Source organism: Zonotrichia leucophrys, chromosome 10 (genome assembly GCF_028769735.1).
Source record: "Zonotrichia leucophrys gambelii isolate GWCS_2022_RI chromosome 10, RI_Zleu_2.0, whole genome shotgun sequence".
NCBI classification, from domain to species: domain Eukaryota; kingdom Metazoa; phylum Chordata; class Aves; order Passeriformes; family Passerellidae; genus Zonotrichia; species Zonotrichia leucophrys.
In genome coordinates, this window is record NC_088180.1 from 10,297,914 (window position 1) to 10,321,940 (window position 24,027).

A 24,027-nucleotide genomic window follows, 5' to 3' on the forward strand; every position below is an offset into this window, starting at 1 on the left:
GTTTTCCTTTGCTGTCTGAAGCATTTGCTGTCCAGCACATCCAAATGCCATACAGGAGCACACGGACAATGAAATCCCATAAAAAGTGTAACTAAAATAGAAATCAAAGCACTCCAGCTGACTTGGCCTGGGGCACTGGTGTTGCCCCCCAGTGCTGGTGTGAACAGGGAGCAGGCAGCTTGTGTGCCCATTGCTCTCTCCATGGGGCAGCAGCCATGGCAGTAATGGCCCCTGGGAAGCCGTGAGGTGACACCGCATCCAGAGCACCTCGGCCTGTGCGCCTCGCCCTGGCCAAGGATCACACACCCTCACCAAGCTGTGCCAGCCCTATTTATGCTGGACCTTGCCCAGGTGAACAAGGGGTTTAATTTAATTAGCATTTACTTTTAGATAATTTTGTTGTGCATACATTCTGGCCAGAGCCATTACTGGGGAGGTGTTGCCCTTCAGGGCTCAGCCAGGACATGGGAGAGCCCCCCCCCTCCCTGGGGCTGGGACAGATTTCACCCTAACAAGGGAGAGCTGTCCTGCAGCATCACCACCCTGCCTGTGTGAGGACTGAGGGCCATGTGAGCAAGGTGTGGGGGTGGGGTGGCAGAGCACTGGTTGGGGGCCCTAGAGACAGTTTGTCTGGGTACCAGGATATACACCAGTGCTGGCCTTCGCTGCCAGGTTACCAAATAGTTTAAATAAGCCCTCATCTCTTACCAACAGGGGCATGACAAAGGGTTTGGTTTGGTGTTGGTTTTCACATTTAAGATTTTCAAGACTTCCTGGTGTGCCAGGCTGGCTCCATGGCCTCTGTTCAGGGGTTGTGACATGCACGGCTCTGTCCTTTATCTGATGCTGCTGCTGCACAAACAAGGAAGTAAATGCAGAAAGTCCTGATCCCTGGTAGTAACAGAAAAATCTTATCAGTTTTCCAAAGAAAAGCAGTCATCTACTGCTAATAAATCACCAATTTACTGCATTAAAAGAAAGGGAAACATGTTCAAGCTGTTAAAACTGTTTCATTTAATGATGCATCTTTCCCTTCTGCTGTGACTTTTATAATTCAATAAAGCCTAAATTTTTTTAAGACTGTTAGCACTGTGCTGCCCATGCTGCTAACATTATTAAATATGTTAGCATTATGCTGCCATTACTGTGTTTAGTTTTCCTCTTGGCAGATGCTTTGAATGAAGCATGCTATGGCCAGAAAAAATTAATTCATCTTCAAGACTGCAGTATCCACCTCACTCCCTAAAGCAGAAATCCAAATCCACAGCACAATCCCAGTCACAATGACTTGCAGTTCTAGTCATCGCCTCATTGCCAAGCTTTTGCCCATAATTTCCATGTTACAATAGCGTGTTTTACAAAGTAGATGAAAAAACATCAGTTTGAAGTTAGGTGAATGTTTTATACTGATTTCAGGGAAGCATGGAATTAATACAGTAAGGTTTGCAGTGATTGTGTATTTGTACTAGTATGTGCTTTTTGAAAATTCTCTCTCAAGAAAAATTAAAACATTTAAGAACTGGGCATGTCTGTGCTGAAGTTCCTGTATTTTTATTAGTTCACAGAGGAGGCGTTTCCACTACACAAATCAGGGTGTTACAGGGAAGTTGGTGTTTGAGGATTTACTGTTGAGGGTGTCACTTCTCAGTAGGTGTAAAGGGCACAGGTGTACACCCTCTGCAATAAACAGAATTACCCCCAAAGTCATAGGTGGATTCCCTCAATAAAGAACCAAAGTGTTTGACCTTCCTGTCTGCTTTTAGAATTCCCCACACTTGTCTGGCTGGCAGTGCCACAGGTACAACCTGCATTCCTTAAGGAATAGTACAGCACAGGGTTTTGCTGCAGCTACAGTACATTTGTTGAAAGGAAGTGTAATCATTTACAAAAATCAAAGGCTAAATGAAGTTCTTTATCTACTGGGATTTTTTCTTCTTCATTAAACAGATAAAAGAAAATATGGCAACCCAACAAAGAAGGGAGATGGGGGAAACGCCAATATTCTTTTTTCATACAGTAATGAAAGTCTTTGATGTGGGCTAGACAGGTAAAATGTACCTTGTTTAGGAGAAAAGTGACTGTAAAACCATCAGATGTCTTAGTTGAACTGCACAACAGATCACTTTGCAGTCTGTAAAGGAAATTGGTATTGATTTAATTTCTGACCACCACAATTTGCTCCAGGTACAGTAGTATGTTCCATACTTGGTTGCATGGTAGTGTGATGAAGTCCAATGTTTCCCAGTTGCTATCTGCACTACCCACATGACCTGGCTTTATATTTTCTTCTCTCCTTCCTTTTTTTGTACACAAACACACCTTGTATCATAAACAAAATATGAACTCTTAAAAAATAAAAAGAAAATTTTTAAAACCATGCAATCAACCCTGCAGTATTAATGCCCCTACTTAGCCATAGCAGGGGGTGGGCTGATTAGTAGGGTTTAATTTTGTTATTACTCCAACTCTGTGAGCAGCTTCCTTCTAGCTCTGACAGCTAAAATTAGGAACTAGCTCTTCTCTTGATCCTCCCCTCAGAGCAATCTCAGATGTAGTAAGTCTGTGGAAGAAAAATATTCTGCTTTCATTGCTGCTTTACAAAGACAGTAACAGAGTTAATGTAACGAGATATCCTGCATAGCTATTCACATCTAAAACATATCTTCATTTACAGCTAAATGCCCATGAACCTTTAACATTTGATAAACAGAGAGTTACTGTACTTTGATTTTTCTATTATATGACTTGAACTTTGCTCTGTGGCAAGTTGAGGAAGCTAGGTTGCTTGAAAACCATCCTCATTTATTCCATCTAGGTTCTGTTTCAAGCAAATAGAAAGAAACCAGTGTGTAACTGGTTGGGCAATTTGTTTCCAGTTTAAGGTGTGTCTCTTCTGCAATAGCTTAGAAAATACAGAATTGCTTAATTGCTTCAAGAAATGAAAGAAGACTTTACTGGAAGGATGTTGTGGTCTGAGTTCATCATCCTTCCTCATCTGTATTTTCTATCTCTGAAGTCTGTTCCACTAAATCCAAAACCACTACTGTACGAGCAATTACAGAATGTAAACACAACAATATTTGTCATTTATAATTGTACCTGCCTAGTTTGAAACAAAATTTATTCCCTCGGTTTATGTTTTTGATTGGAAGTGTCCTCTGATTCTTCAGAAAAAAGCACAGTCAGGAATGTTTCAGATGGAAGCATCTGTTGTCCTGGAAACATGAATTCAGCACCTCAAAGAAGGAATACTTATCTTCATAGAAACAAAGGGCTTGCATGATAACTTACCTTGTTAAGTATTAATATTAATTAATATAATCTAATTACATTTCAGATATCTGTAGCCTCAAATAATTGCTATTAATATGATTTTTTTTCCTTAGATGTTTGTCACTGGAGGAAAGCACTGGAGCTTGCATTCCATGTATTTACCCATATATGCCGTTCAAGAAGTGTCTAAACTCCTTCCCAGTAATTGATCAGGCAGTCAGTGCTAGGTTTGTGCTTTTCCTTATTGCATCCATTAAAAAGTTAAATCCCCTGTGGCTTTTTTAGGAAAAAATAAGAGGGTTTTGGTGAGGGTTTATTTTAGGGGGGGCGGGAGCGTTTTGGAGTTGAGTTGCTGTTTCTTTACTGACTAATAAGACATTTCCAGGACGTGTAATAGAATATATTCCCTTGGCAGCGGGGAGTGTCCGTGGCTCCGCTCAGCACTCAGCTCTCGGTGAACGCTGGGAGCGCTGCGCCATCGTCTGGAAAAACCGGGAACGGCCTGGAAAGCTCCCAGGGGAGGAGAGCCTTCGTCCATACAGGTGTGTCACACTTGTTCTCACGGGGGAAACAGGAGCACGAGAAATCTGTAAAAAAATGCAGAATAATTGTATGCTACGTTGAACTATAGAGCACCATCTTAACTATGAAAGTGTTTGTTTACAGTATTTTTCTCAAAAATCCTGTTTACAATTAAAACACCAGGTACTAGACTTAGGTAACTGGTTTTATAAGTTCATGTTTCATCAGTTTATTTAGGGATTTATTAAATAATTTCTTTGTGTGTGTGCTTTGGGAAAAGAAATAGAAAGATTGCAGGGACTTGGGTGCTCTTAATGCACCTGGGATAAATGCAAATTTTTAGTCTGCTTGCCATCTGAGTCCTTTTGTTTATTCATCAGCTGAACTAAAAATCCCTGTGTGTATCAGGACTTAGTTTGCTATGTAAAACAATGCAGAACACACTTGATACAGACAACACTGATGATTTATGTGCCCTCATGTACTGGCTGATAATGGCCCTGGAGAAACAACTTATCTTTTTACCATGTATAATAATAAGGCAATAATGAAACAGTCATCCTAAGGATAAAATTATACTTTTGCTTATGAAATGGCACTTTTTTTCCCCTATATAAATTGATGCCATAAAAGGTGTAAATGCTTCATTGCTGTAATAAAGGCAGTTATTTTATTCTGCATATTTAGCACCAGTTGCTTTCAAACTGTGCAATACTGAGAGAAAACAGAGATAAAAGAGCAAAAATACTCAAAAGAGCAAATATAATGATGAGGATATCATCATTTTACAGCTTTACACACAGAAGGCAGCTACACGTGTGTTTTAAGAGCAGATTGCTGTGGTGGCTGCAAAACAGAAAATGGAAAGGATCCATATTTATTCTTGTAGCTTCCAAAGTTGTGTCAGGTATTTCAGAGAATGAAAGAGCATGTAGGGTCCTTCCTAGAGCATTCAGCTGTGGAAAATGGAATAAGAGTAGACCAGCAGGGGATTTTCCAGCTCCAGAGCACAGACACTGTCAGTGCCCAGCACGCTTTGTTAGAGAGGGGAGGTGAGGGTGAAACTGGAAAGGAAATTAAGAGTGGGGAATGTGTAGGACGTTTATATTATTTTTTTATGGTAGAAAGGAAATCTAGAGGCTTTCAAATTAGGTCTTTGCTGTGAATTAGCATCTTGGTTAGAAGGCTTTATTTTTATTTTATTGGTCAAAGAGGAAATTATCTTGGGGCAAAGGCAGGTCTGTATTTGAACAGCAGAGTTCTTGGGGTGTGTTCCACCCCTGGTGCAGTGAGAGACGCTCCTGGTGACCCTGGAAGCAGCAGTGCCCAGTGTGTGAGCTGGACATTGTTAATGAAACTGTGGAGAGGACAGAATTTGGCAAGAAAACAGAGAGGGAAACTGAGAGCAGAGGCATTGTCACAGACATTTTTTCATAAAAATCCTTTCTTTTAGGATTTGTCCTTTCTGGGAAGCTGGAGCCCCAGAAGAAAAATGTAAACAATAATTATCTGCTGATGTGGAATGTAACAGGTGCATCTGTGATTGGTCTTCTGTGAGTGTTTGGATTTGCTGACCACTCATGGGAGAGTTTGTCCTTGCTTTCTGCTGGACACAGAACTTTGTTATTCATTCTTTCCTATGCTATTCTTAGCTTAGCAGCCTCTGCAACTTCTCTCTCTATTCCTTTTAGTATAGTCATATTGTATCATATATATCTTGTATTAATAAATCCAGCCTTCTGATCATGAACCAAGATTCTCGTCCATCTCTCTCACCCTGAGGAACCCTCATCAAGTCATTGCAATAGTGGCATAATGCAAAGAGTTGGTGAAAAATGACATTGGAGATATGTGTGCTCACTCGTGGGAAAACTGAATGTGTTTGGAGCAACCAGCAAGAAAAAAGACCTTGGCATTGCCCTTTTGGATAGAGGGAAGTGAGCTGGATACTTCCAGGGGTTGTCCCCTTCTCTTGAGATCCCAAGGGAACCTTCTCTGGCAATGGATTCATTTATTGGACTAGGAAGCTGCTGCAGAATGTACCATGTCTTTTACCCAAGCACTCACTTTTGTTCATTACTCTTACAGTTATTTGTAGAAACAATGCTTTAACAGCCCTGCCTGTGCAGCATCAGTGCAGTGTCCTCATGAGATCCCACCAAAATACCTGAACAGAATCCTTGCCACTCATTACTTGATGGGTGTCTTCTGGGGCTTTTGCTTCTATGTCAGAAAATTACTTTTAAATGCCAGCCTTCTGCTTTTCTGAGTCACTCTGCCACTTGGGAGTGATTCTGCAAGAAATAGCAGATATGTACAGTAGTGAGATAATTGAAGACCAGATTCAAGTATGACATTTTAAATGGTAATTCTGCTGGTGAAGAAAGAAATGCTGCTGGTATTGAAAAGACAAAATGTCAACACAATTAAAAACAAAAACCAAACCACATAATTAAGCAAGGAAAACATTCAGAAACAAAATATGTTTCTGATAATTTTCTTTTTAGGATAAGAACACTTCAGAAGGGAAGAGTAGGATGTGAGGGTTTGCAGTCTACTCATATGAAAATGTTTAATTGACTCATATGAGTAGGTTGTCATCAAAACTGTATCTGTGCTTCAGAAAAGGATGGGTGACAATCACAGATTTAGAAAGGAAAAACCTTCTCCTTGGGATTTCATCTGTTCAGTCAGCAAGAGTATTCCAGCACAGCTCTGGAAACCAGGGATGCTGGTTGTGGAAACCTGCTTGGATCTTGGAAGTTTTTTGTTTGGAAAGAAGTTCTGTCAAGTATATGCATTTTCCTTTCAGGCAGAGGATTTGTAAGAAGGAAAAGAAGGAAGGGTAAGGATTTGTAGGAAGGAAAAGAATAGTGTAAGAGTGTGTAAACTATCATAGCCACATTAAATCTGGCTTGGAAAAACGTGAGAGAGACCTTATTTATAATAATGCCCCTTTCCTCTAAGCTGATACTTGGAGTATCCATAAAAGCTTACTGATTATTTTATTCTTTATTCTCATTTTGTCTTCTGTTGCCTTTTCTCTGAACTTCCAGTCTACAGACCTTGGTAGCAAGGGCCCCTCAAGGGTGAATGTAGGGTTTCAAGAATGTTTTGCCAGTTGCTTCATGATAATCCTTCACCATGCTTTGTCAGCTTATACTTTCTGAAGTGCAGTTATTGCATGTGAAATCACAAGTCTTAAGTTGTTCTGACTAAACACAGACTTAATTAATTCTATGTATAGCATCTGCAAACTGAGTTGAAGCTGAGTGTTCAGACATTTCAAAATACAGCTGCCCTAAGAATCAGATTGCTGTAGGAATTCAAAGATGATGAGAGAGAGAAATACAAATAAATATTTTATAAGACAATGTGAAGTTTAATAATCGATTTAATAAAACCCACAATAGAACAACACACCTTTTTTCTTCAATTAAACAAATGTATAGTAAATTATTAAAAAACTGCAAATACAATACATGTCTACTGTACTTCAACATCTAATTACATCAACTGTAAACCCCAATTTAATTAAAACCCATTTGAGCATTAGTATGTGCAAAATACCTGTTGTTTGTGGTTTTTGCCAGTAAGTTTGAAAGGATGGGATGCACGTTTTTAATGAACTGTGATATGGCTTAATTGATGGTAGTGTTTGTATTGCAGCATTACCTTCCCAAGCACAGTGCTGCTTTTCAGCTGCACACACTCCCATGCTGTACACCAGCGTTCCTGTTCCTTGCCCAAACAGATACAATCTGGTGTTATGTGCACTCTGTCCAGATTCTCAATGTGCTGTCAGCTTTCATCAATAAAAATTCATCATGTGATCCCTACCTCCAGAAAGAGGAAAAGAAGCAAAAATTGTTACCTCCAAATCAGCCTTATGAAAATGTGAAACCCTAGCGAGTTTCAAAACAGAAAATAGCTGAAGTATTCACAGCTGAATATCACAATAACCATAACTGGCAAAAGCTTTCCTTTTTGATCCACACAGAGAACTACTTTCCATGTCAGTGGAAGTTCTGCATAAGGTGAAAGTACAGAATAAACAAAAAATACTTGAAGCCAAGTTCTTGCCATCTTCTGAACTTTGTACATCATGTTCTTGCTGCTCTTCGCTTCTTGAATGCCATTGACGTCAGAAGCAGGTTAAATCTGGCCTTGTAGGTGAATGATAGCTTAGTGTAAAGATTTATTATCTTGGGTACATTCAGAATACAGGGGTTCCACAATGAGGCCAAACAATTCCACTTTTTGGACTCTGAACTGTCCAAATGAATACACAGTCTTTCAGGTTGCCTCCTCTCTGTAAATACAAAAGGGCCTTTCTGCCACTGTAGGTTGTTATGATATTGTTGTCCAACACCTTCAGGTTACAGAGCTTGCTTGGATTTTGCTTTATCCATAAGCTAAGTAGTGGGAACTGCTATCACAGTGGCATTCCTGTCAGGATGCTGCCACGCTGTGCTTAAAGATGAAAGGTCAGAGATTGTGATGGATGGAATTGTGCATGTCTAAAACTTCTGCTCCCCACTTTCCTGTTGGATGCACATATCTGTAGATTGCATTTGAGAGTATTTCCAAGTCAAATAGCACTTCTATCATTTGCCTTTTCTTTTAAAACAAAACAATCATGGAAAAAATTATCAATTACAGGACATTTATTAATTACAATTAGAACGCATGCTAATCAACTGGCCTTCTAATGTGAATCAAATGATGGTTTAGACATTCAAGATTATTAATAATAAATTCCTCTTACAAGTCAAAACTTTATAAAATAAATAACCTGTTTCTAATGTATAAATCCTATTCTAAAACACATTAAAGATAACTGATCACTTAAAACACTTTGGGTCCAGTGTTGGGTCTAGATAAATACCAGAAGTCTGGGCAAAGATCTTCCTGTCTGGATCTCTGAATGCCCAGATTAAAGCTAACTTTCTGGTCTGGGTACAGTAAATTCTGTAATTTGCAGTCTCTCCAAAGAGACAGTTTCCACAAGAATTCAACTTAATGTACATGTTAATAATTTGAGATACTGTGTGAAAATTACTATTGCAAAAATACTGAAGAATTAATTTGGGGATCATGATATATTGTGCAACCCTGGTATGATCAGCTTTAGAGACTTTTGACTGAAATACTGAATGCCTGATGCTCCTTTTGGAGTGCAGGTACTTTGTGGTACATAATGTTTAAAGGACAATATTGGACTGTAATTTGTGAGGTATCTGCAGAGCCACGTTCCAGTTTGTAAACAATAATCCAAACCCAGCTTTGTCTCAAAACCATAATAAATTGAATAAACCAGTACAACGGAGAGAGTGAAATAAATGTTCTGTAGGGCAACCACTGCACTTTTTGCAGCACCAGTTCTCCCTGCTGCATGTCCCACGGTACAAATCCACATATTAATGGTTACTATTGGGTAATTTTCATTTTGCATTTATTGCTCTCAGTCTTTGACTACACAAGGTAAAGAATAAGGCAGCAGTTCCCAAAACATATGAAATTAGGCACTGGAACTCTGACAATTCGCACAGGTTTTGCTCATTTCCTGTTTGTAGCTCTGAAGCTGGACAGAGCACTTGTACATTCCAAACGTGTTCAGCAGCAGCTGCCGGGCCTTGGACTGAACGTCCTCCCATTTAGATGAACTACCAGGAACTGCAAAATTAAGAAAAGAATTAATAAATTCACTCCTTGAGAAACCTGAGCAATGCAAATGTTCTCAAACTTATCACAGTGCCACCGTTGAGAATAATTTTTGCTCACACTTTATTAATTTAATATTGTTCTTGTGGTCACTGTGCACTCTCTCTTCATCATTTTATACCTCTCTTGATAGAACTCTGTGTGTATTTGATACTTGCCCCCCAAAAACCTGAGCTTTCCTACTAGGAACTAATATTCATAGTATAGTTAGATGTCTGAATCAGCACACATTTTGGGCAAAACATTTATTTTTCATGTGTTGATTGTTCCACATTAGAACTTCACCCTTTCTTTCCCTAAACATGTAAGAAAATTTCTGAGGAGAAATTTTGTGTTGGTTTTTTTCCCTGCATTGGACATTTTGGTATAAAAATATTTTATTTGCACAGTTCTCATTTACACCATGTCTTTTTTGGCCAAGGTATTCTATTCCTTGCTGTACAAAACCAGAGTTAGTAGATTTTCCTTCCCCAGAATGGTATTTCTTGGTTCAATTTAAATAACAATATGAAGAGGAAGTGGTGGGGTTTTTCCTAAACTTGGATTTAATTTAGAATTATGCTATCCAGCAGCTTACCTAGTTGCAAGTGGACTATGGCAGTTGTTTTTCCTGCAGTGAGAGACCAAACATTTAAATCTTCTATAGAATAAACATCCTCAATTTTCATCAAGTCTTCCTTGATGCGATCCACATTTAAGTGCCTTGGAACTCCTGTGATACCAAACATGAGATAAAATGAATTCTGTCTTCTGCAGAGTCTCAGTAGCCTTTAAAATGTTACAACAGATCTCAATGTCAAAGAAATTAGAATTTGTGCTGTTGGAGAGGATTAGTAACTTCCATGTTATCAACAGAAAACAATATGGAAATGGGCCAGTTAAGTCTGGTATGGATACAGAAGTTGTTCAGGAATTGCAGAGCTGTCTCAGTGGAATCTGTCCTGTCCAGAATCCACACTCTGGCAACAGCAGCATTAGATATCATTTACAATGATGTACTTTTGTTGACAACTTCACTGCACTTCTAACCCTTAGTAACAGCTTAGGCTGGACTCCAGGGTCAAAATCTGTTAAAAAAAAAAAGCTAGGGCCTGTCTCCTGAAACTGCATTTCAGGTACCTGGGATCCTGTTCACAGGCTACAGTAATCCATGTGCAGTGGTCAACACAGAGGACTGTGTTTTACAGAGTGTCCTCTCTGCAAATCACAGATCAAGTCCTTTTGGTATTTTCAGCAGCACATCTCTAACTTACCACCACATCCTTTTTCTGTACAAAGGGCAAAATCACAATTTTAGATTACCAACTTGGGTCAAAAACAAATGCAAGTACTGAATAAACTCTTTCTGAGTAGTTTTGATGCTACAGCAGCTTTTATTGCTTATCTTCTAGATTTATGGAGTTTATGTATACTGTGAGGAGTTCAGCAACTTGCTTCTCAGATTTCTTCAGACTTTTTGCATAACTTCTCTGAACCTGGTGCCTTACTGTCTCTTAAATTACATTATTTCCAGTACTGTCTCTTTTGAAAGTTCAGTGTCTAGGACTGCCTCACATGAAACAAAATGTCCAGCCATTTGCCTGTGCTTGGTGCCTCCTTTTACCTGCATTCACATTCACTTTGACTGTACAAGTAATAGAAGTGAGAGTGTAGAACTGAGTCTGGGCAAACGTTCACTTGATTCAGCTGAGAGTCACTGCAGACACACTAGAAAGTTCTGTACATTTCACATCTGCATCTCCTGATGGTAAAGAGTTTGCAGATACAGGACTTGTGTTGTTCTGGCCACAGTCAAAGACACTTAAGAATTGCTACAGTTTAGAGGAGCCATAAAGAGCCACCAGACTAAAGCAGCACCAAGACAGACAGGTCTCCAGGTACAATCTACATAGAGATGGGGATTATGATGTCAAGAAATCTATTTTCCATGTAAAGCACTGCAGATTGGGCACAGATCTTACCTTCCAGAATAATAACTCCCGTGTCACACAGAATTCGAACTGTTGTAAAAACCACCAGTATGGAAAATACATATGTACATATAGGATCAGCAATCTTGTATTCTGGCTGCAAAAGGCAAATTTCACAATGTCAAAGGATGTATGAAAACAAGATCACTTACAAAAATGTGACTCAGAAGACACAGTTACTTCTGGTTCCAAGTTTCCAGGTTTGAATAGTTACAATATATATAGTAGAGACAGTCTTGCTTATTTTGCATGATGTATGAAGCTTATCATAAAATATCATTAAAAAGCTATTTTTAATAACTTATAAAAACAGGCCCCTTTTGACTTTAACCACCAGAGTGAACCGCCAAGATTCCCCGTGCCTCCAGGAGAGGCCTTTCCTTACCTTAAAGCGGATGATGTAGGCAGCTACAAGCACCCCAATGCTCTGCACCAGGTCCCCCAGGGCGTGCACAAAGGCTGCTCTCACTGCCAGGCTGCTGTGCCCGTGGCTGCTGTGCCCGTGGCTGCTGTGCCCGTGGCCGCTGCCCTGGGCTGCGCTCGGAGAGCTCACCTGAGGTACGTGAGAGTGAGCGTGGGAATGCGAGTGGGAGTGAAGGTGGCCAGATTGATTCAGCAAAAACCCCATTCTGAAAGGGAAAGGAGAGAAATGTTTCAAGAAACAAGCTTTAGGGTTTTTTGGGTGGGGTGGGTTTGTTAGGGTTTTTTCATTTTAAACCAAATAATTGAAAAATAATACCCGGTGTAATTTCTTGTCTTATCTGGGAAAATTAAGAGGTCCAGCAAAATTACATCCCATGACAAAGTTACAGGCCATGACTGAATTAGCAGCTTATTGAGAATACATTTATGAGGGTTAATGAAGAGAGAGAGATCTTACATTAAGTTAACTGCAACACCAACGGCTGCTGTGATGAGCATGATATCACCATTTATTTCATAGTCCATATGGATTGTTCTCTGAACAGCCTCGTACAACAGGAATGCCATAAGGATATAGACCAGCAGTACACTAATGATGGCTGACAGTACTTCTGCAAACAGAAAGGAAAAGACATTATAAAAATGTGCCTCAGATCCATTTCTATTTCCAAATTAGAATGTGGACAGGGCCTCATTTTAACTATTTTATCCATATAATACCAATATAAACAAACAAGTTGTGTGATAAATTAAATTAAATTAAAACTTGTAAAATAGGATTAACCAACTGAGTTTGTTCTAATAAACTCCTTCACATGTCCCTGTCATCAGTATATACCTCAAATTACGTTTTCCCTGCAAACTTCTGCACAGGTAATGATCCTGACTTCTTCAGATACCCAGAACATTTGCCTGAAAATTCGCAGACAAAGGCCTTGTCCAGGGATGAGGAGGACAGGTGATCTCACATGTTACCAGCCTACCCACAAATAAGGGAAACCTTGATTTTAAGTGTCCAGAGTATTAAGCTGGGTTTAGAAATTATTTTTATATATCCTTTTTTTTTAGTTAGGATGGAGAAGAAATTACAAAAAGTTAAAGAAATCAAACAGTACAAATTTGTCACACACTATACTCTTAAGCTCCTTGACATACGTGTTCATAAGTGTTATCTGAGGCAGATTTCAGCTACAAAGCCTTGCTTAATGTAAGTTTCTGTATTGCTGTGATATGCTGTTCGAGCATTATCTAGTATTTACCAAATGCTATTATTTAACAAAAAACGAAAGCATCAGGAGTATTCTTTTGGCATAGGAATTTTATCTGATCAGCAGGGACTTTCAAAAGGAAACACATATCTAAATAAAGATAAAAATTGCAAAACTAATAAAAACTCGTATTTCATTGTTCTGTGCTTTTTGCTGCCATTTCCATCTGTGGAATGTGGTTACAGTTCTCTATGAGATTCCTGCTGTTCAGATGGGAGTAAACAGGGCTAAATATTTTATAGGTCGGGACTTTTGTGCTGCCTCAGTGCCCAAGTCATGAAATTGTGCTGGTAATAGCACACAAACCTGAGAAGGATGAGTCCACACTACAGTTTTAAGGTCCTACTATAAAGAAAATAGGTATTTCCAAATGGGCCACTAGATTGCTTTTATCAGAAATGTACTTTTACCCTCTAGCTTCATATTCTGAAAACTATCGCCTGCAGCAGCTGAAACTTAAAAAAAAGGCAACACAGCTGGCAGAGAAAACATTAGCCCAGTTAAAGACTGTCTCAGTTATAATCAAGTTAATACAGGGCTTTACAAAAAGCCCTGGGAAAGCCTTAATGCTTGCTCCATTGTATTGCATATAAATCTGCAGCCATGCCTGAGTAATCTGTAATCATTATGCATAATGCTCATTACTGTCACTTGCCAGATGGATCACTGGGATCTCAGCCTTCCTCTGTGAACTCAAAGATCAGAGGTGGAATTAATTTACTTGGAATTGTAATGGTTGTTCTTCCCCCTAGATCCACACATGTTGCCCTGATTTATTCCCCAGTAAGGGCAAAATTCTGCCCTTGGCTGTACCATAGTTCTAAGAATACTCATCTGAGAATTGCCTCTCTTCTTCCTCTGCTTTCAATCTGTCAGCCTGAAGTACAACTTGGGTTACTGCAGATGTCTTCTCTAACACAGAAGTGTTTTAATTTTATTTATTGAGTATTACAGCTATATCAGCATTTTAATGTCACCAAAATCTGTTGATCCGTGCACTGAATTATTAAAATCATTATGGGAGAAGAAACTCACACCAACACATTCAGCTGCTGGGTAGTGTGTCAGTGCCTGGATGAGGAACAGCACTACCAGGCAGAGTAACAAGGCTCTGAAAGTCAACTGTCATAATCTGAGATGATTTCAGAGCAACTTGAAAATCCTGGAAATAGCCACAGAAATGGAAGTTATCTTTACGAAGCTGGCAGATTATTCAGGGCAACAGTCCTAAAAATACACAATACATTGCTTAGAAGGTTTTCCAGAATGCTTTTTTAAAAACTTGTGAAGCCATAGCACATTAGCATTTACCAGAGAAATAATATAGTGTGCTTTTACAATCTAAACCCATATTTTCTGCATTGGAAACCAGTGTTTTCCTTGCAGTTTCTTCCAGAGTCACTGTCATGTCAGCATTGTAGATTTGTGCTGAGATCTTTCCCTTCTTGTGAAATGAACTGTGCACAGTCTCAGTGGACTGGCTGATTCTGTCATTACTAACATTGTCTCTGCAGCAATGGACGAGTGCCAGGTTCCATATCTGTGCTTAAATCTGCTCAGTGTCTTGCTGAAAAGGAGGTATGGGGAAACTGAACTATTTTTGGCTTCAAGAATTTAATTCTTCTTTAACATGACTACAGTTTCCATTATTTTGTCTTCACTTTTCTAACCTATTCCTGAATCTGTCAGCTTCCTTTTCACAACTGAAAATGGAATAAAACTGAAGATGGAACTTATATATTATGTATTCAAAGAGAATTCAAATAAACGAAAATTAGTGCTAACTTCCTTCTGGAATTTGACTAGACAACTAACAGGTCTGTTGCTTTTACAAAGTGAAATTTATGGGAATAATTGAAAATTCATCACTCTGCAAACAAAAATAATAACAAGTACCAGAAACATTGTTCATTAGAATGTTTTCATGACTACTGAATGGATAGATTATCTTAAAACTTAATGCAGAGCAGGTCAGTGATGACACAGTTTTTGCACATATTCCCAGCTTTAAAGAAATAAACCACATATTCTTCTGTGACAGATACCAAATCTGTACCCTACTTCTAACATCCTGACATGTTTTAACATTTCTCTTGTGAAGTTTAAACTATTGTTGAACTGATATTATTTGCTGACAAGCTTCTTACATATAGGTTACTTGGAAAAATGTGTTACAACAAGGATATACCCTAGAAACTGCTTTGTTCCATTGCCAGCACTCACTGATGTGTGAAACTGGGCCCTCAGGCCACAGCATTCAGACTGGGTGCCTAAAATCAGGCAAATAAATTTCACAAATGTGATTTTTAAAAAGACTGTATTTTCAATTTTGAACCATCAGATCTTCTGTACTTTGGGGGTCCCTGGCAAAGCCTTGACTCACTTCCTCTTCCTTCCTGCAGCACAGAAACTCCTTCCCAGCCCCAGGCTCTCCTGCTGCTCATCCAGGGGGAGCTGCACTGCTGCTGCTCATGCAGGATGGCTGAAGTGGAAAGGAAGCCCTGGAACCTGTGCAGTCCTGCTCAAAGGAGGGTCAGCCACAGCAGCTTGCTCAGGGCTGCTTCCAGGTGGGTTTCATCTATTTCCACTCCACAACCTGTTCTAGTCTTTGACCACCTGCCAGCACTGGGAGCAGAAAATGAGGAGCAATTGTTGCAGAGCTGAGAGGCTGCTCCCTGTAGCTGCTCCTAGAGAGAAGGGCAGTACAGATTAATTTTATGGGCCACATCTGGCCCATGAACCACCACTGGATCAGTCTGGCTAGTTCATGACTAGTATTTTTCCTGACAGTAAACTGGAAAGAAAAAAACATACAGAAAATGAGGTGGCAGGAATCCTCAGGGATTTCTTCTTTCACATTAATTGAAAAGTCAGCAAAAATTTACAGAACTGAGAATATTTTAATGGTTAAGTAAGGTCCTATTATTTTTTTTAAGATAAACCCCTGTTTTCAGCTAGGCAGATTCAAGGTATTTGCTATTTGATTTTAGAAAAGTTACAAAGACATGTAAACTACCCAAATTATTTTGAAATAGGGTTAAAGTATGTATAAATGCTAACATCCTTCTGGAGAGTATGAGCAAATGCCAGGGGCATACCTGCAAGGTCAGGTTTCAGCATCAGAGGAGCTCCTATCACAAAATTAAAACTTCATGAAAGAAAAGTTTGTAATGGGAAAAGCTGGCATTGCTAATGCTCTCATGCTAGAGCCCCAAAGAGCTTTGCTAGTGTACAGAGTTATGCATTCATGCGCTAGTGACTAACTGATGACAAATGACAAGGAGTGATGGAGTTGTTGAATTCTACTGCTGTTCTAGCAGCCAAAATAAGAATTGCAAATATTGACTACACAAGAATGAAATTCCTTGAAAAATGTAGGCTATAGAGTGTTATAGAAAACAGGTAGAAAACTGGGACACTAGAAATTATCTATTTCATGAAAAAGATACTTTGAAATTTTTGCTAAAATGTCTACAGACCTGCAGCTGGGTATTATATCCAGTTAGCAACCACATGAAAACACCCTTTATCATCATTACATTTCCAAACATGAAGTAATAAATCCTGAAAATATTCTTCCAAGGGTTAGTCCATAATTCTGTTTATACTTCTTTTTAGAGACACCTAAACTGAACAGAGGTTAAGTAACTTGCTGTATTTTGCAAACCATGGGGCATTTTGACCTCAGCTTTCTGTGGTTTGGGGAATGCAAGAGGAATCCTGATTTATATGAGCTTTGGCAGGGCAGAGCTCTCTAATAATATGTTCTACATAACTTCTTAGCTGTGGATTAAAATGTAATTTTTCACATTGAATAGGACCTTTTTCCAGTATCACAATTCTGCTGAAGTCAACAAGATTTTTTAACTCCTGGGCACTGGCAATAATCTGTTGTGAACAACCATGGGCTGACATGCACAGCTCCTGCACCAACAATGTCACCATGAATTCAATTCCCCAGCCTTCCTCTTCAAGAAGGAAGATGAATCAAGCATTCAGAATTTAACTCAATCTGCTAAGGGCCAGTCCCACAGAAATGGAGGCACTTGCCCTGCTCCCAGTGAATGAAATTCTGCCATCAAACTTTTGGCTGAGTTTGGTTTTTTGGTTTTTTTAATCTATTCACTTGTAGCAATACAACCTAAGCAGTGCATCCCCAATGGCCAGTGACAGGACATTGAGAGTCAGTTAAAGCAACTCTTAGGTTTGTTGCTACTTCCTTTCTAGCTACCTTTTCTTCTAGAATTAGGTGCTCTTTACAGTCCTTGCTTCAAATACTCCTTACCAGCAGAATCTGATAGCTACATACCTAAGCGATGAAATCCAAAAGTGAATCTCTTTGTTGGAGATTTTGCAGACAGCCAGAGAGCGAGGAGGGTCAAAATAATACCACTAAGGTCAGTGAGCATGTGAAGTGCATCTGTCATAATTGCTAGACTATTAGCAACATAGCCACCTGAAAACATAATAGGAAAAGTCAGGACATGAGACATTTTTAATTATTTTACATAATATCCTCTTGCACAGCTTACAGTTATTTCTTCTCAGAATAGTATATGAGAGCCCTCCTTATACCCCTAAACATGGAGGGGTGTTTGCCATTACAAGCAAAATGCCATGCTGTAATTTAAAGCTACCATAGTTAAAAGTGCAGTCAAGTGTGCTTTCTATTAAGAGTAACATAAAAAGGATTCACTCCTGTTATTGTAACAGAGACTACTTGCATCATAATGTTTGCAAGATCAGGTCCAAAACAGTTTTGTATCTTTTCTCTTCATATTACTGCACATGTGTTTAATCAACTGATTCTTTTGTTAAACTACATCTGTTAAACACTCTGACATAACAGAACGGGAACAGAACTCCATAGATTCGATGACCATGAAATTTACCCTGTCACCTTTTTATTTTCATTACTTTATCATTTAACGTTAATTATTCCCCATTCAGGCAGAAGTGTGAAAGTTCTTGCAATATCTATTGCAGACAATGACTTTCACTTGTACAGCATTTTTCTTTGTTATTGATTACCATAATTTTTCTTGTAATAATGAGCTGCATTGAGACAAATAACCTGAGATCAGAGGTTAATATCTTTGTTCCAATTCACTTGCTAGAGCTGCTGCTGGATGAGTGAGAGATTTAAACAATGCACCTCTCACCTAAGTATCCCTTATACAGAGGGGAATCAAGGACAGGCTGTGTTGTCTCCCATATGCTTGAAGGTAAGCCCATTATCTCAGAAAAGATCAAATCTTCAGTGTCAGCTCAGCTAATATTCGGTTTCTCTTTTTACCTTGAGATTGTCATGCAGCCTGTAAATTGTACTGAGCAAAGTGTGCATCTGGTGTGCCATTTGGCAGGCTTCAGGCTCCAACTAACATTTCAAATAAAGAAATCTTCACATACAATTAAAATTGTCTTAGTGAAGAGGCTGACCAGAGGAAACAGCAAAGGGGAATTCACAACTGGCTGATGGCTTTTAAGACTGGTCATAAAACCTTTGTGTGTGTGTGGCTGTGGGTGTTCTTATGTACACACCTGCAGACAGAGCTACTCTCTCCTCCCAGGCAAACACAGAGCACAGCTGCCCTGCAGTACTGTTTGTGCTGTGGCCACCTACCAAAAGCACTACATTTCACACAGCTCCTTTCCTCCAGCCCCTTTCTTCCATTGTTCAGAAGTTTCTATGTCAAATTCTTCTGAGGCTGAAATTCTCCAAAAGGCCATCGCAGCTCAAAAACAATGACTTTTTAAGATTTAGCAATTCAGCAGCTTTTTGAGTAAAATGAGTTAATGCCTTTCCTTTCTGAATTAATTTGTGTTCTCCCATAACTTAAAAAAAATATTTAGAAAGTGCAACCCAACCTCTCTTATGGTCAACAAAGAAACAATAATTTATATGTAAGGACATTTAGTTCAGCACTTTACATATATCATTATTTACAGTATATATGTTAATTCTTATGTATTATTTTGAGCATCACTTCATCCAAGATGAGTTAATTCCACTTCAGCTAGCCTCCCACTTTTAAAGATTTTCAAAACAAAAGTATAAGGAAGGAATTCAGATACTGAAGCTAAACATAATGCAGCATGTGGATTAAGAAAACATAATTGCCATTTAAGAAACCCTGGAATCAAAGGTTCTCTGTTTCTAAAGGTATCAGTTCATCACGTGGTTAAAGGTATTGCCTAGGGGCTGTTTAGATACAATTGGCAACTTGAAAAAAAATACATCTGTAACCTTTACAAATAGCTTGATGGCTCACCACTGTTCTCAGTGACCCATGAAGGACAGCAGTTCTCCTCATGGATGATCAATTAGAAATCTCTAAACATAGCTGAAAACATCAAAACCCGGTGAGAAAAGCTAATTAGGACTTGCAATATGTTTTTCATTTCTTGATGCACAATGGTTTCCCCAAAGTGTAAATTGTTATCTAACTGGTCATCAAATGAAGCAACAAACACTGAGATAGGCTGAAGTAATGAGTTTGGAGAAAATATGCCAATCAAGATCTCACAAAAAAAAGCTGCTGAAACAAGATTTCCTTCATCTTGACATTGGTAACAGACACCAGAAAGATTTTTACTGAAAAATTTAATTGTCTGATAGAATCTTCTGCCTTTCATTTAGAAACTCAAATCTGTCAAAGATCATAGAAAGAAGTCAGTTAAAATACCCTACATGATCAGAGTTTCCCAAATACCTGAGCTTCAGATCAATTAATAAAATTTGGAAATTTCAAACCAACCAAAGACAACACAGTACAGGGCTGGAGTGAAATAAATTAAACAGGTGGGACACTGAGCCAGGACTTGGGGGCTGTATCTCTAATTACTCTTCTGCTCATTATTACTCGCCCTGTGACAAGTCATTCAGGTCAAGATCCACTGAATTACAGAGATATCCAAACCCTCTATTTATTCTCTGCGGAAGATGGATGCCTGAATATCTGATGGGTCTGACCCTCAGTGCTCTGATTCTGTGTCCAAAGAACAAAATATGGATGGGAACAGCACACCCAGAGCTGAGGAGGATGAGTCCACAGTACAGCACTAACACTCTGTGCAGACAAATCCAGCCTGCCCAAGCCCTCTGAGGGAAGAACAAAGATGATGTGACAGTGATCAGAGTATTTTTTACTCTCAACATCTATTATTTCTAGAGCTCTCCCTGCACTAGCTACGGAGAGGTCTCCAACAGCATGAACTGGATCCACAGCCCCAAACAGAAACACTCCCAGTGACCTGAGCATCAACCTGCCAACAGCTCAGACATTATTCAGTATGAGGCCCTTCAGATAAACTAAATTCAGTGTACATCAGAACTCTGACACAATCAACAAACATCACTCTCATGTTAAAGGATGTCTAAGCCTAAAAGACAACACTATTGTTTATCAAATTTACCTGAGTTCATGCTGAACCAAAATCTCAGCCAGAGGAAAAACATGGACAGGGGGCAAATGGAGGCATTCAGCCAAATCCCCACAGGTTTGACACATACTGCCTTAGCCATAATAAGCTGAGGTATTGTGGCCTGTTATTAATGACCAGCCACACACTGAGACATGCTGAAAGGCAAAGCCATTTCTTTCCATTAACCCACATTCCTGAAATAAGGCCCCAAATAAAACTGCTGCAGACACAGGCAATATTATGGTCTTTCTCTGAAAAATGGAAAATCTATTGTAGGGTTTTTTTCCCCCTACATCTGTGGGACAAACTGCAATAGTTGTCCTCTAGCAATTATTTTGTTCCCTATCCATCTTGCACAAGTTTGTCTTAAGAACACAATTCACAGTTGTCCTAGCAAAAGCATCCAACAGCATGAGCTCACTTCACACAAGTACTCAATTGACTCAATTTGGAGAAGTCAGGAGGAGGATGTAGATCCCATGCTGCTGTTCTTCATTTCCAGAAAGTTTTTATGATTTGATTTTTTGTGTGTGCTTGAATTATGGCAAGTAATTAATCTGATTAGCTCTGATTCAGACTTGAATGTTGAAATTTAAGACATTTAAAAGCAATTAATTGCTATGGAGAGACCTGGCTCAACATACATATCAAGGTACTGGCACTGAGCAGTGTTCCTTACAACTCCAAATCAGGGGACAGTCGATGAGAACATGAAAGCATTTTTCAGGAGGCTGAGTCACACCCAACAGACACTTGCACTGCATGGCTGTATCCAAAACACAGATAACAACAGGACACAGTAAGTGAACAGAGATTAACAGATAAATACTGAACTTTGTAAAGTTCAGCAAAGGCATTTTAAATCTTAAAAGGCATAATATTTAACAGCTAATCCATGCATCTCAAGGACACTCATACTTTATTTCAAGTCTATGCTGCTATAGCCTATTTGATAAAGCATAGTTGTATAATGTTGGTGTATAATGCACAGGTTCTCCTCATCCTTCATCCTACACAGCATAGCCATTGGGAGGGAGCAATAAAAGCTGAACTTGAGAAATGGGTTCATTCTTCAACAATCAGGTGTTTATATTGGGAACTAATTTTCAGGTAAAACCCCACTATACTTCTGCAAGTACTAACAAAAACCACAACTAATTTAATGCAACTACTTGGTATTCTTATATGTTGTAGCAGGAAGCATTAAAGTAATAGTCACTTTAAATGACTGTGCTTATATGATTTATGTCTGGATAAAGCACATGCTAGTCCAGAGCACAGCAGGACATCAAGAAGTTCTCAAGGGAGTGATGTCTCCACTGGATTGCTGTTGACAGCTCAGGACTTGTCTTTTTAGTTCTAAGTAATAGTGTGTGTTGCTGTATCTGGATAAAGACAAATACCCCCGAGTATTACTTTCATTATTATGGTAAATGTCACATTTAAAACTGTATTTTCCTCTTCTTCTCTTGCTGCAAGCACAGCAAGATTTGATGGCCGTTGATTTAAAAATATTGCGATTGAAATTGTTCATGCCACTTCTCCTTTGTTAAAAACAACTTTAAAACTTACAAGAAGAAATAAAATCCATTAGACAAAGAAAAATTTGTATCTTTTATGCCACTCCGGGGAATTGATGAGAGATTCGGGTAAGGAAAGTTGCAAATTCTTTCAAGGAAAATACAGGCGGACTTAATTCCCTCTCACTCTCTGCACGTGCAGCTCATCTCTGTGGTCTCTCTAAAGGACTGATGGTTCAAGGCCAAGGCCAGAGCAGCCTAACGAGCTGTGAGGCACCGCAGGCCCCCGACTCACCTATCAGCTCCCCCGTCATGAAGAGGAGGTAGAGGAGGGCAGCGAGCGTCAGCCGCTTCTTCACCTTCCTCTGCTTGGAGCGCTCCCGCCGGCTGCTGCAGCCGCTGCAGGGGTCCGGCCGGCCGGCCCGGGCGCTGCGCAGGGCGATGTCCCGCTCCAGCAGGGACTCGTCATCGGACGGGAGCCCCGGGGACGCCCCGTTCACCGGCGTCTCCGGGGCCGCCTCCGAGCCGTCGTCCGCCACCACCACGCGCAGCTTGTTAAACCTGGGGAAGTCCTCATCTCCCACCTCGTCCGAGAAGTCAAAGGCACTGGAGTCGTTCAGGAACAGAGGGTCCTCGCTCTTCCCTAGCAGGGACTTGATGCTCGCCCAGAGCCCGGCCCCAGCCATAGCGGCGGCGCTCGGGGGCCTCGCCGGGCGCGGCCGACCCGCCGCGGGCGGCTCCGCTGGCGCAGCTGTGCCCTCGCAGGCGGCGCCCCGACCGCTCGTCGTCCCGTCAGGGCATGTCCCCTACATCGCCCCGCCGGGCCCCGCGCAGGTCGGACGGAAAGGGGCGCGGGGCTCCGCCGCGGAGCGCCCCGGCACCGCCGGCCCGCAGCGCCGCCTCCGCGCCGGGCACCGCGCCGCGAGGCGCTGTCACCGCCTGAGCCCCGGTCACCCCGCGCAGCGCTCAGCCGGCGCGGCCCCGGTCACGCCGCGGCCGGGCAGGCGGCGCCCGGCGCGGGGCCGCCTCCCTGCCGGCGCAGGGGGAGCGCCGCCGCCATGCGCGTCACATCCCTCCGCTCCGCGCTCCGCTGCGGCCGGGCAGCGCGCCGCCCTCGCAATCCCCGCGCGCTCCCGGGGCCGCCCCGCGTGCGGCGGCGGCCGCAGTTGGTGGGAGTCGCGTCCCCTGCGCGCCCGCGGACCCCGCCGGCACCGCGCCTGCGCCACCCGCGCGGGACGGCCACGGGTTCGAGTCCTGCCGCCGCCGCCTCGCCGCGCTCGCGCTGCCCGCGGAGCGGGGGGACCGCGCTGCGGGCTCGGGGGGCGCAGGGGTCCGCCCGGAGCGGCGGCGGCACCCGCGCGTCCCTCGGGGTGGCCTGAGGGGCTGTTCCCGTCCCTCCGTGCCTTTGTGTTCAGCGGGTAAATGCCATGCGAGGTAGAGGCTAAGAATTGCCAAAGCCATACAATGCAGGTATGGTGGTCCCTGATAGGCAGGAAGCTGTGTTCAGTACGCTGGAAGCCTGAACTGCATAGTTCCGTGCTCTGGCTTCAGATTTTGAACGGCAGAAGTTTGCATTGTATTGCTTTTGTCTTTCTCTTCTGTCACGGCACAGCTCTTTACATTGTTTCAGTAACTCTGTTAAGGTACAGTTGTAGGAAGTTTCAGATGCCTTTCTGCACATTCCTTAAAGGATGTAAGGAGAAACAAACCTCAGAGACCCTGCTGATGTATAATTCCTTTCATAGCTGTGCTCTAACACAATAGCAATTAGATTCTTGCCTTTATTAATTTTTCTGAGAGGTTTTTCCTGCTCCTCATGGTCTGAGTATTTGAAATTTTCTTCTGAGTTTCAGCCTACACGTGTTATGCATCAGTTTGTACCTTTGGCCAAATTCTATTACT

General features: G+C 41.0%; 1 protein-coding gene across 1 annotated transcript; it reads right to left on the minus strand.

Annotated features, from left to right (window-relative positions):
- Nucleotides 1-7,171: 7,171 nt before the first annotated feature.
- SLC30A4 (solute carrier family 30 member 4) lies at nt 7,172-23,289 on the minus strand. Its single transcript, XM_064721870.1, has 7 exons — nt 22,421-23,289; nt 17,490-17,636; nt 12,370-12,523; nt 11,875-12,118; nt 11,481-11,586; nt 10,097-10,231; nt 7,172-9,471 (listed from the first exon to the last, which is right to left on the minus strand). The coding sequence occupies exons 1-7, from the start codon at nt 22,809-22,811 to the stop codon at nt 9,317-9,319; spliced, it is 1,332 nt and encodes a 443-aa protein (XP_064577940.1). The 5' UTR covers nt 22,812-23,289; the 3' UTR covers nt 7,172-9,316.
- Nucleotides 23,290-24,027: the final 738 nt, after the last annotated feature.